We start from the raw sequence: 14,944 nt of genomic DNA, 5'->3' as shown, positions 1-14,944 counted from the left end.
CCCTCTCTCCCTCCTTTACCTTTTGGTAACCATACTTTGTTTTATGTGTGTGAGTCTGTTTCTGTTTTGTAAATTTCATTTGTACTATTTTTTAGATTCCACATATAAGTGATATTTGTCGTCTTCTGTCTGACAACTCAGTATGATAATCTCTAGGTCCATCCATATTGCTGCAAATGGCAATATTCCATTCTTTTTATAGCTAATATTTCATTGTGTATATATACCAAATCTTCTTTATCCATTCATCTGTCAGTTGACCCTTAGGTTGCTTCCCTGCCTTGGCTATTGTAAATAGTGCTGCTGTGAACATTAGGGTGCGTGTATCTTTTCAAGTTAGGAGTTTTTGTCTTTTCTAGATATATGCCCAGGAATGGGATTGCTGGATCATATGGTAACTCTATATTTAGTTTTTTAAGGAACCTCCACACTTAAGTGTGGCTGCACCAGTTTACATTCCCACCAGCAGGGTAGGAGGGTTCCCTTTCCTCCACATCCTCTCCAGCATTTGTTATTTGTAGACTTTCTGATGGTGGCCATTCTGACCTATGTAAGGTAATACCTCATTGCAGTTTTGATTTGCATTTTTGTAATAATTAGCAATGTTGAGCATCTTTTTATGTGCCTGTTGGCCATCTGGATATCTTCTTTGGAGAAATGTCTATTTAGATCTTCTGCCCTTTTTTTGATTGGGTTGTTTGTTTTTTTGATACTGAGCTATATGAGCTGTTTGCATATTTTGAAAATTAACCCCTGTCAGTTGCATTGTTTGCAAATTTTCTCCCAGTCTGTAGGTTGTCTTTCATTTGGTGTATGGTTTTCTTTGTTGTGCAAAAGCTTTTAAGTTTAATTAAGTCTCATTTGTTTATATTTGCTTTTATTTCTTTTGCCTTGGAGGACTGACCTAAGAACTATTGCTGTGATTTATGTCAGAGAATGTTTTACCTGTGTGCTCTTCTAGGAGCTTTATGGTATCATCTATGTGTAAGTCTTTAAACCATTTTGAGCTTATAGTGGTGTGAGGTGTCCATTACTTAGATCCAGACACTTTCGGGGCCTCAGTTTCTGCAACCTTGAAATGGCAAGGCCTCTTCTTTGCTGTGTCCCTTCTCAAGACTAGGGTTAGATGAAATGTGAAAAGAGGAAAGAGTGCTTTGGTGGGGGGTGGGGGTCAGGAGGAAAAGTGGAGGTGAAAACACATGCAGAGTAAGATGGAAAAGCACCTCCCCAAAGTGCAGGGCCAAGCCTCCCTGTTAGGCTGATGGGCTTGTGCCCAGTGATCAGGGGGCACCACCCAGAGGTCGTCTTGGGTCATTGCATGAAGAGGGCCCCTGCCACCCAGCCTGGGGAGTAACAGGCCAGCGGACAGGGCTTGGGAGCTTCCTGTAGGCTGAACCTGACTGCTTGGCTGTTGGAGCCTGGCCTAGAGTAAGAGCCCCCTGCCCCAAAGAGCAGCCCCACCCAGCCTGTCACAGTGTGCAGCCCAGATACGGGGGTGCTCAGCTCTTGTGTGGCTTTGAGCCAGCCCTGAGGCCAGGCAGATAGGTGTACAGTTTTCCTGCCTTTATAGATGAGGACAGTAAGGCTCAGCAAAGTGAAAGGGACTTCCTCACATTTCATAGCAAGATAATGGCATAGCTGGGATGGAACTGAGGTCTGACCCTTGATGTGAGCCAGTTTCAGACATCCAAGCAGTCTTAGAGTTTGTGAGGATGGTGGGAGCTGAGTAAAGGCAGATGTCCTTATAGAAAAGTGAGTGTCTGGCCAGTGCCCTGCCCCTGCCCTGTCCCAGCAGGTAGGAATGCTCACAGGTCATGGTAAAAGGCTCTGCTTTTTAACCTCCATGTCTCCAGCCAAAACTCTCAGAGCAGAGTTGAGTGAACAGGGTTTTCTGTCCCCAGCATTTTCTATTAGGGAACATAAAATCCCAGACCCCCATAATTATTTAAACAACAATAATGCCTCCGTTTACACACCCTTACTTTGCCCTCCCCCTCTCCTCCCTGTCAGCATTTGTTATCTCGTTATCCGGCACTGGAGAGCGAGCACTAACGAGCAGAGACCTGTCCGCAGGAGCTGGTCTGTAGCCAGAGCACCTTCCCACAGCCCTGGCCTCTCACCTCCCTCCCTTGCTCCTGCTGCCTGACCCAGGGCCACCAAGGTTCTCTTTTTCTGTTTTGTTTTGCAGATGTTTTGAGTTCATACAAGGTTATCCATCGCATCCTCAAAGGGAAAATCACTGGTGCTTTGAATTTGGAGGTAACTGCCCTGTTATCTCCTGTATCTTCTGTTTTCCCTCCCACCCCCTGAGGGTCTCAGCCACCAGCCCGGGTCTCGGCCTGGATATCACGTGCTCACCTGTCAGTCCCTTCAAGGAAACAAACTGAAGTTGCCCAAGGGGTTGGGTGGACTGGCTGGGGGCGGTCCTTCCTTCCCACTCAGATTTTCTTTCTCTTCCAGTCACACATCCTGAAGTTTGAAGAGTTTAAATAACAAGGCTGCAGTCAGCATGTTCCATTGTCCTGTCTGGCTTCTGCCTGCCTTTTCACTCTTGAGGCCTTGGGGGTGAAAAAAGACCACACTTGGAGCCAGGATTGACTGGATTCCCATTTACCTTTACCCCCAGCTCACCTCTCAATTTGTCCCATGCCTTCAGTCCCCCAGCTAGCTCATCGTGAACATTTGAACCAAACGTGGGAAGCCTGGAGGTCTGAGGTAGCCATTGTGTTCTTTCCTGTCTCTTCTTGGTACCCACAGAGCATAATATAAGTTGTCCTAACAGGTTCTGGAGAATGGAGGGCCCACTGCTTAATTTTCCCGGTGTTGCGTTGTAGAATCAGGTAGGGAACATTTAAATGTTGAGCTGTCACCTTGGTGAATAAATGTTGGCATGCTTCATGAGTGTGGGGCGATTGATTCCTCTAGGGTCCAGCCGCCCCTCCCCAGCTCTGCCCTCTGAACCTGATGCAGTGAGACTGGGAAGCTGCTGGGTGCCCTGCGCCGTGCTCAGCACCGACTGTGCGCTGTGCGAACCCCGCCTGGGATGTAGATGGGCACGCGTGCAAAGGGTAAAAGTTTTTGTTTCATTTCTCCTCGCTTTCTTGGTGGCGAGAACATTGATTCAGGATGATGTCTCTTGATTCTTTTTTTAAAGCTGTGTAACGTCATTAGAAGCCTAACCTGAGGTCATAAAAGGGAGTGAGGTGTGGCCAGAAGAGTGGAATCTCAAGAGTTGGTGGCACACAGCCCACTGGAGCCGGTGCTTCCCTTACATCAGGTGGACAGTTCTTTACATAATTTGATTAGATCAAACTGTTTAATTTTATTTGTTTCATCCTTTGGTAGATGAGAAAAATACATCACAAAATACGTTATACAGAGGACGGCTCACAGTACACATTACTAAAAACAATCTGTGTTCCAGCCAGGGCTGGTGGTAAGTTCAGAAGCCACAGAGGCCTTGAAAACCAGATTTCAGCTCTGTGACCTGAGTTTTCCTCTGGGGGCCCCTCTTTACTTCAGCCTCAGTATAAATCAACGCCCTGTATGGGGCGGGTGCAGAGTCAGAGCAGCGTTGAGGGGAACTGGTGAACTCTGCATCCACCTGAAGCAGCAAGACACTAAGCTCTCTTGAAAGAAAAGAGGGGAAATGGCCAGTGTTAAAACTGCTGTGTCAAAGCATTACACAACTCCGGCATTCTCCAGGTTCCCAGACGGCTGTCGTAAATCTGGGCTAAGACAGTGTCTTCACTTCACCATCCCTGGCATTTGTCACCATCCAGCCTGTAGGCAGAGTTGGTCCTCAGAAGCTGTCTCAGCCCCAAAGCAAGCTGATCTGTGACCAGGAGAGGTAGGCACCATGTGCCACGTGTCACACCTGCACTTCCATTAAACAGGTGGACGGGGCACCAACAGCTCCACGCTCAGCAGACCCCCACCCTGCTCTCCCTGCAGCCGTTCCCAGAGTCGGGTGAGGATGCAGGTGTGTGGAACAGCCACTTTGAAGCTATCCGTGTCCAGTAGGACCCACCTTAAGGGAGTGACTTGAAAGAATCCTCAGTCCCCAAGCCGAATAGCTCACCTCAGAGCTCTGCCTGGCTTCTCTGACAAGATGAAGTGCAGGAAGAGACAGGAGCTGGAGCTAGCAGCCGTCACCCTTCAGTACTCGCTGGAAGCTGCTTCCCAGCAGGGAGGGGAGCCGTGAACTCGGCAGGGGCAGCTACTCAGCATGTTGCCAAGACCAGAAAGACCACGCACACGCCCCAGTCCCTGCTCAGTTCATTTCAAAGCAATTCTGTGAAGCAGCTGCTTAAGCCTCCTTCATTTTTCTTAGAAATTTGAAAACATCTGTGACTAGAAAAGTAGTCCTAAGAATTAAGGTCATCATTTCAGCCTGCCACACTGTGGTGCAGCAGGCCAGGCTCTGCATTCCAAGGGGTGCGAGCGCTCGTCACTCCAGAGGCCTTCGAGAGAAAGCTGGGGGTGAGCCAGGCGTGGGCTCCAGCCCCACCTTCCTCTGGCTTTAGCAGTGAGCGGCAGCCTCTCTTCTCTACCAAAGCCACGGTGGTCTTGGCACTCCTCCCCCACCGCTCAAACAGTTCAGGGATGGGGAGGGGTGGGATATGGGAATAAAAATAAAGATGAGTCAAGACCAGCATCTTCAAATTAACAAACTGTAATTGTTTTCCCAAAGATACATTTTTTTTTCATACACATCCATCATACACTGTAACCAAAAAAAGCAGTGTACATGAAATAAGAGAAAATAAATTAAAAATCCATAGCATAGGTAAGGAGGCTCTAGTCTGGAGCACAGCTGAATTTCCAGCAATATAAGGAGGCTTGAAAGTTTCTTTTATAAGAATGCCTGCTAGCAAGGGTTCCAGCCAGGTGGTTGGTTGGTCTGTAAGTCAGTCTTGAGTACTTGAAACAGTTCTGTGTTTTTTTTTGTTGGTTTTTTTTTCCTTAGCGTTTAGAATAGCCATCATTGTCCTGCAATAGGCAGAGCTATCACGTCCAGGAAAAATGAGGGAGGGAACCACAGAGGCAGCGTGAGATCCAAATACAGCATTCAAAGGTAATTGGTCCAGTGGTGCCTGGGGAAGGAGGAAGGGGACGATGCTCCAGGGTTAGCCATCTTCCTTCGGGGGTGTGTACCAGCCTGCAAAGAAACCGAAGAAAACCGTCAGCAGGGTGGTGGAGGCTGATGTCTGCCCTCCCAGCCCCAGTCACTGAAGCCGTCTCCAGGGTCAAAGGTGAAAAGATCCTAGGAAGGGCTTCCCAGTGCAGCAAGAAAAGGTAGGTGGGAAGGTGAGAGTCTGCCTACCTGGAGATTATAAGGAAAGGGAGAGTGATGCGCCCAACCTGAGATGAAAGCAGAGTGAGATGAGCTTTCTCAGAGGTCGGTGGGGACGAGGGGCAGCACCAAGTCCACATGTGCTGTGCCTGCTGGTGCTTTACAGAAGGCGGGGTGGTAGACTTTAGCCTCCACCTTACTGACTTCTTTGGAGAACAGGGTCAAGTCCATGTTAGCGGTAAAGGTTCAGAAACCAAAAGGGGTTCTTGCTGTTTGGGGTGAAAACCTCAGGCTTGGCTAGTGTCCAAATCTCGAGTCCTGGCTCCATTCTCACCGTTTTTTTCGTGGATCTGCACCAAGGACTTGTAGGACTGCTGTGCTCTTGTCAGACTGTATTGAGACTGGAGAGAGGAAGCCACCAAATCAATCCACGGCCGACTATGGCCTTGCTGCCACTCAGGAGTCCTAGCTCCCAGCACTGTGCTCTGCAGACACACTAAATACCCTCCAGCAGGGAGGCCCCCTTGGGGCACAGCCCCTGGGCTTCCCCTCCAGACCTACCCCTTCCCCAAAGGCTTAGGATGCCCCTCAGGCCAAGGCCCTGCTCCTCTCTGACTGTGGGCGTCCAGGCCCACTCATCTAATGCTGCCAGCCCAGAGGTTTTATCCTCTCAGTCCCAAACAAGGCAGCCTTGGCCTGCTAGTGACCCAAACTATATTTGGCTCCAGCCAGTCCTACCAGCCCCAGGCTCCTTACTTTGTTGGCTCCAAACTGCACTCGTGCTTTTCCCTTCACCAGTGTGGCACTGATCTGCATGATCACTGACTCTATAGAGTAGGCACTGCTCCAGCCCTGAGTAACAGTGGGGAGAAAGCAAACACGTCAGTAGAATTTCCAGAGATGCTTTATGCTTGTTCTCCGGAGAACAGATGCATCTATAGAAGGGCCCCTGCCCAAGAGCACAGAAGGGCCACCTTATGCCCATCACCCAACCCACAGGGGTGTGTGTGGGGTAAAGCTCAGCCTAGCCCTGCCCAGGCCAGTCCAGCCAAGAGCAAGAGACAGGCTCACCTGCTTGGTGAGAAGTTCCATGCAGATGGCACCTCCACCCAGAACATACCTGCAGAAGAAAGGTTAGTCACAGCTGTGCCTGGCAGAAGCTCCCCGCCCTTCCTCACCCTCTGCCCTTGCTGAGCCACTCACCCTCCAGAGAGGACTGGAGACACAACCCTGACAAACGGTGGGTCAAAGGGAAAGTTATCCTGAGAGAGAGACAGGCAACAATCAGGGAGGGGAGGCCAGTGCCCTTGGAGGACTGTAAGGTGGAGAAGGAAGCCCAGGCCAAGGAAGGAGGGACTGGAAAGGAAGGCCTTACTTTAAAAGAAAAGTTAAGTAGAATGAAGTCGGCTCCTTCTTTCTCTTTGAGGATCTGGAGATCGTTGTGCAAAGCGCTGTCCTGGTCAACTCTAGGAAGCAACGAGTGTGCGCTCAGACCTGGGTCCAGCTCAGGAGCCTCACGAGTGCCCGCTCCCGGGACGGCCCCAGAGATGCCCACCACGGTGGCTCCCCGCACACTCCTCAGCTTCCTTCCCAGCCCCGGAGTCCCCACTCACTTGAGGAGTTTGACATTCCAATCATACAGACTGTCGTTCACGAGTTCGACTGCATAGTTTCCTGGAAGGAGGGAAGAAAGTAAGTGTTTTCAGAAAAGTCAAATGCTCCAAGTTCACCCCAAATGGACATGCATCCAATCTAAACCACTGGCATGAGGAGTCCCATCCTTGGCCTAAGAAAAGCTCATAAGCACCCTTGTACCCCAAACCTCTTGGGGTCCACGGCCACCATCACGCCCTTTACGAGAGGCTCCTGTTCAGGGCCCTCTCTGAGGCAAACTCACCGCCTTTGAAACTCTGTGATCGGTATATATCCCTGAGCTCCTTCATCAGCCGGTCAGTAGCCTGCACCGAGCCAGACACCGCACCCTGTAAGGGAGGGAGGGAGGACAGGACACCTCACGGTCCTGTGCTTGGAGACACCACACTAGGCCTTAGGGGCAGTCTGGCAGGATGCCCAGGGTTTATGCAAGGATGAGGCACACCCATAATTCACCCAAAAGAATTCTGCCTCCTCAGACTGATCCTCAGTAGCCTACCACCTTCCCAGCCTGTCCCCACCAACCTCTTGACCCAGCTTCTCCCTAGAGGGCACGTACATTTAAGTAATCTTGCCTCTGGTTCTTTTTAATTTTTTCTAGTATAGCCAAGTTTTCTTTTCCGATGCCATCATCTTCAGATTTCTTGCCCTCAGCTGGCTCTTCCTCTTTCATCTCATAGTGATCTAGGTCTTCTGTGTCCTGGGGGCGGTGTAGGGTGGGAGAGGGACAAAGGAAGAAAAAAAAAACACAAGTTGGGGAGAGGGGCCACCGCCTTCCCAGTCTTGTCTGGCCCAGAGCCACAAGTTAAGGAACAATCTAGCAGGCTAATGAGTTCAGTACCCTTCTAACTGCTGGAGAATTCCCAGCCCCACTCCCTGTACAACCTAAAGAATGAGGCAAATCTCTCCTCTTATTCAGCTGTCAAGCAGCAGAGCTCTGCAAAGGCCTAGGGAAAGCAAGGAGACACTTAGCTCTCTTGTTCCCCAGACTGACCCTGCTCCAACCATCCCTAAAGCTCTCCCTTGGCAGCAGAAACTCTTCCTTAATTCCTAGAATGACTTTGGCCTGACACTGTGACTCAAAGCTCATGTTTCATCAGGTGACTTTTGTACCCAGGAGTTCCCAGGACTCCAGGTCTAAAGGAGAAACTTGGATCAGAAATCTGCCCTCCAAGTGCAGGGCATGAACCAGGTATGCAGAGGCACCCACTGCCAAGATGGAACTGAAGAAAGAGGTCCAGAAAGGCAGACAGCAGAGGGCAAGAACACAATCAGCCACTGTTTGCCCTGCTCTAAGTGAGGAAGCAGCTCACTGCATGGGAAAGGGGCCCATATCCAGGATTCAGCCCCTCTGTCAGACTTTCGAGGGCTGTCCACTGTCTGAGAGCCGAACATTCCATGTATCTCCCTGGCCCTATGTGCATCTTAAGACCCTAATGAAGTTACAGAACCTGGGCTGTTAATTCAGTGCAGAGAAACAAAGCAATGAGAGTGATCTCGCTCTGGCAGGATGTGGTAATACTAGCCTATTACATTAGTCGCTGACATCTACTGAACATTTAATTACATGTCAGGAACTGTATTAGATGCAATACACACTAGCTCATTTAATTCGTACAACCACCATGCCATTATTCTATCATTACCCCCATTTCATATATGAGAACGCTGAGGTCTAGTGAGGTTAATTATGCCCAAAGTCATACAACTCTTAACAGAGCTAAGATGTGAATCAAATTCTATCTGGCTGACGTTCAAGTTCTTAAACATTGTTGCAGTCTACAAAAGTATCTGTTTTTAGAAAATATAAGTTATTTAGCACTTATCATATACAGAATGAAACATTTTACACGCAATGCCTCATTTAATCTTAGAGACCTTATGTGATAGATACTATAGTCCCATTTTATAAATAAGGAAACTGCAGCTTAGAGTACGTAAAATTCCCCAATTAAGACAGCCAGGAGGTAGGGGATACAAACTGAGGTCTGATTACAAAGCCATCTGAGGTAAACTTCCTGCTAGTGTAAACAGGTTTGCATTTAACTGCATTCAGAGGTTGGATGGCGGTGCCCTGTCTCCTCTACTGCACTGCTGTTCCTCCAGGTCAGTAAATTTGTCTTTATTTCTTGGGTATTTTCTCCCCCCACTTCTAGACTGGACCTCTGTACATAGCGGGTGCTCAACAGTGCTGACTGAAAGCCTCCTACCAGTGTTGCCTCGGGTGGAAGCCTACCTCAGGCATCTCTTCATCTTCATCTTCCGAAGACACATCCTCCTGTGTGCACTGCAGTGCGGAGGGGAAAGATGGAGATCAGACCCCAGTGGCTTCCTAGAACACAGTCTATGCCTATTCCCCAGTCTCCAGGGCTGGAAGCTGCGTGCCTGCCCATAATGCCACCAGCCTCCCCCACAGCTAGAACTGCGCGGAAGCAACAGCCCAGGGCATGACGTCACTACTGGCCCATTCTTCTCCTACTATATGCCCAATAAAAAAGCAGCACAATGGCTGTTTCTGTCACCTAACTCACAAATCCCAGTTCTAATTTCCCCAAGGACCCCTCCTTTACTAAGTCATCTCTAGACTGATACTGCATTCTTGGTTCTTAACGAGTGGCCTTTGGTCCTCAATGATCACCAACTGCTGCCTAAATGGTAAACGCTGCTTATGGTAAAAATCCACGTCCCCAACCCAACATGAGGGATGATACTGCCCGTAAAAGTGAGTTTTGATAGAAGAAGTGAAGCTACTAATGCCCATTTAGCTCAGTTCCCACCTGGAGAAGAGGCCAAGGGTCCCGATACGTGTTTGTGTTTGGAGTAGGTAGAGCTGGAGAGAAACTACTGCAGGTTCATCTCAATTAACACATATTTATCGAGTGCTGTCTGTGACGCAACTGTACCACAGGGCCCAGCGCTCCTCAGTGGCTCACCTGCTCTGCTGGCAAGGGTTGATCCAGCATCTCTACATCTGGATGCTGAGGGAGGTTATAGAGTTTACACAGGTCGGAGATGATCCTCTTCAGATGCTGCAATAGCTGGGGGTAGGGGACCACAGTAACATCAAATACTCCTTCCTCACCCCAGTCTGGACAGGTACATGCGTGAGCTCTCAGCTCAGACCTCAAATTGGTACCTAGTTCTCTAAAACTCACAGACCCTGTGGCTGTGGGGAGTTTACTGGATTAACCCTGGGACTGGTGCAGGGCTCCCCTTCTGGCTTTAGGAAGCAACTCCCTCCCCTCAGACATCTGACCCCAATGTTTAGGCAACTGCACTATCCCCTCCCCAGACACACCTTTCACAGGGTATCTTCATGATATTGGTCCCACAGGAAGGAAGTGCACCCCCACCCCAACGCCCTGGCCCCCTCACCAGAGTATTCCCTTTCTTTATGTCCACCAGCCTCTCCAGGACAGCAGCCAAGTTAGGGTCATCGGACTCCACTGACCAGATGGGGGGCACAGCAGGGTACGACTCCTGAGGGGAAAAGAGCAAGGAGAGCAGTCAAGATGGGAGACTCTGGGGAAAGCTAGATTCTGCCTGCCTTCCACTCCCCACTTCTCATCCCCCTGCTCTCCCCCCGCCCCTGCCCCAACACACACACATTAAAGTCCAGCTCAGCAGGTCCGTACCTAACCAAGCAGCAGCTTACCAACAAATCCCAGACCAGGAGAAAAAGTCCTTGAGAAGACCCTTTCCAAGAAGCCTGGTCCCTTTTCTTTCTTTCCTTAAGAGTAAACATCAGAGAAAGGCAGCCCAGCCAAACTCCGCTAACAGTGAGGGAGGCTTCCTAGCCACCGCGCTGCCTATACAAGTTCCAGACTTGGAGCTCTCCCACACCCATCAGTCCTCCAACCCTTCTGTTTCCGAAACTCCATAGTCAGTTGAGGAAGGGATCACCTCATTACAATCACACTGACGTGAAAAAAGCAGAGACTGCAGATTACTTTCATTTTAGCTGAGGAAGGAGGGATTAAAAACTTCATTATGTCTCAGACCTAAAAGCAAAAGGGTAGCAAGAGGGATCTTCCCAGCTGACTCCCAACAGAACCCCTCTAAGGCCAGTTCTGCCTTCCTCTCCCTTGGGAACCTGCCACCCTCTCAGTCCAGGCGTAGGCTGCGGGGCTCCACATGGCAGGCTGGGAGAAAGAAGCCTACGCTGCTAACATTCCCAGCATTCCTGAGCCACAGTGCCAAATGCAGCCTGACCAGACGCCCCCTCTGCCCAAACCAAGGGGGCCAGTTCAGGCCAAGTCTCCTTTATAGGGGCCAAAGGGAGTCTGACTGAGAACCTTCTCAACTAACTTCCTTCTAGGGACAAAGACAGTAGATGGCCTCTGGCAACTGGGAGGGCAGCTGGAAGGGGGGAAACCTACTCTTAAGGAAATGGAAGCATAATTCAGGTATAAAATTAACTCCTGAAGTTTCCACATGTGCCAAGGAAACCTCATCCTTGTCTACTGGGGGGTCTTAGCTCTGCCATGGCTCTCATCCTTGACGCCGGAGGAAAACAAATGATCAAAGATGCTTGTTTTCAGCTGACTAAACCACACCTTGTCCTTCTAATCTTAACTTTTTAATAGGAAAAAAGGTGGAAGAGGGAAATGGAAGGAGAGAGAAAAAATGGGACACATGAGTTCTGGTGAGGCACCATCCAACCCAAGCTCAGGCTTGCCTCAACAAACCTTGACCTCGTTTGATGGAAGAAAAGGATAAAAAACAAGAACCATGTAAACTGAATCCAGGTCTCCAAGTGCCACACAATTCACAAGTCAGTCCCCAACCCCCACCACTCCCATTTGCAGTCTGCCTGCCTGGATAAAGTACTGTCCCCTGACTCCCTAACCAAGGCTCCCAGCAGGGAGAACACTACCACACCAGGTGGTATAAACCACTGTAAGTACTATATACCACGCACTATCAGGCATTCCCAGAGTATCAGAGGCCAACCCTCTTCACAGGATGTTTGAGGGTAAACTAGGCAGGAGACATGTAAGGTGTCTCCTGGTCTAGCATGCCTAGGACAGAAAGATGTTCACTGGGGAGAAAAGGAGCTGTTACTTCTCAGAATAAATGAAATAGCCCTCACACATCACCATCATTATCAGGAAAGGCAACAACCCCGGGCAACTGGAGATATCCATAGGGAACAGGAGGGGAGTGGCAGCTACCAGTTGAGGCAAAAGGAGGAGAGTTGGAGGTTACAACAGAGTAAAAGAGAATCCAAAGGAGAGGAAGAAGTCAGTGAACTGCAAACTTATCACTGGGTAAAACTGAGAGCAAAGAAAGGCTGAATGAGGCAGGCCTGGGTGGGGATCCCACAGGTGGCAACGTCCTAAATCAAAGGTACTGAGAGACGGGGGCATCACTGAAACCTGCAGAGTTCCAAGCCAGGTCCTTCCAGCTGAGGCCAGTGCAGAGGCCTGGAACCCTGCGATGAAAGTGGAAGAAAGGGGCATTCCTAGGTGGCAAGATAAAGTCGTGAAGTAGCCAAAATCATGAACCCTGAGCTGTAGGTGGGTTAGTGGAAAGGGGTAATCGAGGCGCCATATGTCGGGAGGTCCCTCACTATGAAGGGTAGAGATTCTGGGTGCACAGCAGAACCTCAAGCAACAGAAACAAGTGTAACCTGGAGAAAAGGGGTCGAACCCTGAGAGGGGATTTGGCCTCCTAGGTCTTTCGAGAGCAAAAAGCTGTGTGGGGTGATCCTGAGTCCCTGACAAGAGGCCCCCAGAGACGCGCACGCGACGGGGTCCTCACCGTGATGTTGCAGTGGATACGGACGGGATCCCCTGGCACTGACCCCCGTGTGGGGAGATGCGGTCCGGGCGCGGCCCCCGCCCCGGCCCCTCCGGCCCCAGCCAGCAGGAACTCGCAGCTCAGCTCGTCCAGGCAGGCGCTGGCAATGCGGAAGCGCTCGTGGCCGCGGTGGAAGATGGACTCGAGCAGCTTCAGCTCCCGCCTCAGGCAGGGCCCCGGCCCCGGGCCACCCCCCGGGCCGCCCCCGGCCCCCGGCGCCGCCCCCTGGCCCCCCAGCTGCTGCCCCGGCCCCGGCTGCTGCTGCCCCTGCGGCTGCGGCTGCTGCATCCTCCGCTCCGCTCCGCTCCGGGGCCGGCGGGCCGGGAGCCTCCGGCCTCCGCTCCGGGCTCCGCCGCCGCCGCCGCCGCCGCCGCCGCGGTCCGCACTTCCTGATCCCCCCTTCGCCAAGATGGCGCCGCCGCCACCTCCGGGACAGGGCCCCCCCCCCTCCGCTCGCCGGCCCCCCCCCAGCCGCCGGAAGCCACGCGCCCCTCCTCCTCCTCCTCCTCCTCCTCCTCCTCGGCGGCCCCGCCTCCGTCCCCCCTCACGTGACCTCGCGGCTCTGGCCTCCTTCACGTGACACCTCTCTCCTTCCCGCCCCCTAGTTCTCCACGGCCACCCTCCACATGTGACCTGAGGCTTCGGGCTCGCGGTGTTCAGCGCCTCGGTGCGTGTCTACGTACGGCGTGCGTGCGCGCGCGCGACGGCACTCGCCGGCGCTCCCCTCTCACGTGATCAGGCGCCGCGTGCTCCGAGGGGCTGCCCGCACGGGACACTGTTTCCTGCTCTGGGCCCCTCTTCCCCCGCCTAGATCCGGGGTGAACGTGCCTGGGGCTCTGTGGGCAGAGAAGAAAGGGACAGCAGCGGTCGCGGCTGTACTGTCTTTATCCTGCGCCCTCACGCTGTTCCTTGGCTCGGGGCCCCCGAGCCTCTGTCCACTTGGGGACACACTGAGGGGCGTGTGATTGGGGAAGGAGCCGAGAACCCAGTTGCAGGAGGCTTGGGTTATCGTCCAGGCCCTGCCGAGGTGTTCTGTGACCTTGGGTTAACCACCTTCCCTCAGCTTCCTCATCTGTACAATGACTCTGATGGATGGAGTACTATTATGCCTGCTCCCACGGATTCGATGCGAGGAGACCACGAAGTGATAGCTGGCCAATTATGTATGGCGCGTAGTGGATAGCTGAGCCTTCCTGCTTATCGGACCCCTTGGGTCTGGACGAGGATGGGGGAGGTACGGCACGGGTTTCCTCTGCAGGGCATGGAAGAGTGCGTACTAGTCTAAGCCTGGCAATAAGATGGAAGGTGACAGGCTCGGGCGGACCACATTCCCAGTCCCAAGTCTAACTGGCTGACACCTTGTCGCAGTGGTCCTGGCATTACCGGGAGTAGGCGGCAGTGCCTCCGGGGTCTCGCTAGGTGGCACTATCACAAAGGACAAAGCTGGCTGAGGTTCCAGAGACTCGGAGCCGGCTTGCCCCTGCCAAGGGCAGGTGTTAGCCTGTGTTAGGTCCTAATGGTTTCTCCCGAGCCAAGTCTGCAGTTGTGCAGCTGGCCAGATTGCCACTTTCTTCTCCCACTCGGACTAAAATGAGTTAGCCTTTGTTGGGAGTCGCCTGCACCGTGGGGCTGGGCTACTCATTTAAGTCATCAGTGGCTGTTGATAAAGGCCTTCTTTGCCTAAGTTGGGCTCTGGGTTATTTAAAGACGATTGAGATGTGTTCCTGGTCCTCCTGAGGCCGTTTATCTCCTTTGGGGAGATAATAGCTATATGTCACCTCTGTCTGTATGTGCAAGTTGGGAGCATAAAAGGCTGTGGTAAGAATTCCCCTTTGTTGAACTATATTCAATATCTTATAATAACCTACAGTGGAAAATAATCTGAAAAAAATGTAACTGAATCACTTCACTGTACACCTGAAACTAACAGTATTCTAACTCAACTCTCTATCAGTTAAAAAAAAAAAAAGAATTCCCATTTATTGAGCACTTCCTGAGTCAAGGTATCCTGCAAATATTTCTACCCACCCTCCTCCCCCAACAACACTGCAACATTTTTATCCCTGTTTTACAAGCGGGAAAAGAAGTCTCTGCCCAAGGATATACAGCTAGTAAGTAGAGTTCCTTGGCATGTCTCCAAAGTCCATGCCTTACCCACCTCTGCCTTCCTCTGATGCTTCTCAAGAAGTCACG

The 14,944-nt window shown here is 51.4% G+C and overlaps 2 protein-coding genes and 1 long non-coding RNA gene across 3 annotated transcripts in view; 2 read left to right on the top strand and 1 right to left on the bottom strand.

The window, feature by feature from the left end:
- TDRD10 (tudor domain containing 10) overlaps positions 1–2,602 on the top strand; it is a 41,036-nt gene extending 38,434 nt beyond the window's left edge. The window contains exons 13-14 of the mRNA XM_032464158.1: positions 2,189–2,259; positions 2,461–2,602. Of these exons, the coding sequence (XP_032320049.1) occupies positions 2,189–2,259; positions 2,461–2,493 (104 nt within the window). The 3' untranslated portion in view covers positions 2,494–2,602. The remainder of the gene's footprint in view (positions 1–2,188; positions 2,260–2,460) is intronic.
- A 2,057-nt stretch (positions 2,603–4,659) lies between these two features.
- Positions 4,660–13,183, bottom strand: UBE2Q1 (ubiquitin conjugating enzyme E2 Q1). Its single transcript, XM_006177262.2, has 13 exons — positions 12,713–13,183; positions 10,325–10,429; positions 9,883–9,987; positions 9,186–9,236; positions 7,509–7,649; positions 7,194–7,278; positions 6,910–6,970; positions 6,672–6,762; positions 6,500–6,558; positions 6,368–6,416; positions 6,053–6,148; positions 5,631–5,697; positions 4,660–5,161 (listed from the first exon to the last, which is right to left on the bottom strand). The coding sequence occupies exons 1-13, from the start codon at positions 13,037–13,039 to the stop codon at positions 5,130–5,132; spliced, it is 1,269 nt and encodes a 422-aa protein (XP_006177324.2). The 5' UTR covers positions 13,040–13,183; the 3' UTR covers positions 4,660–5,129.
- On the top strand, positions 6,495–9,475 carry LOC116658716. The gene is made up of 2 exons (XR_004313999.1): positions 6,495–6,988; positions 9,106–9,475. It is a non-coding gene; the product is annotated as an uncharacterized LOC116658716 (long non-coding RNA).
- Positions 13,184–14,944: the final 1,761 nt, after the last annotated feature.

This window comes from Camelus ferus, chromosome 21, assembly GCF_009834535.1.
Source record: "Camelus ferus isolate YT-003-E chromosome 21, BCGSAC_Cfer_1.0, whole genome shotgun sequence".
NCBI classification, from domain to species: domain Eukaryota; kingdom Metazoa; phylum Chordata; class Mammalia; order Artiodactyla; family Camelidae; genus Camelus; species Camelus ferus.
Note: the sequence above shows the minus strand (reverse complement) of the source record. Positions and strands in the feature narration are given on the sequence as shown.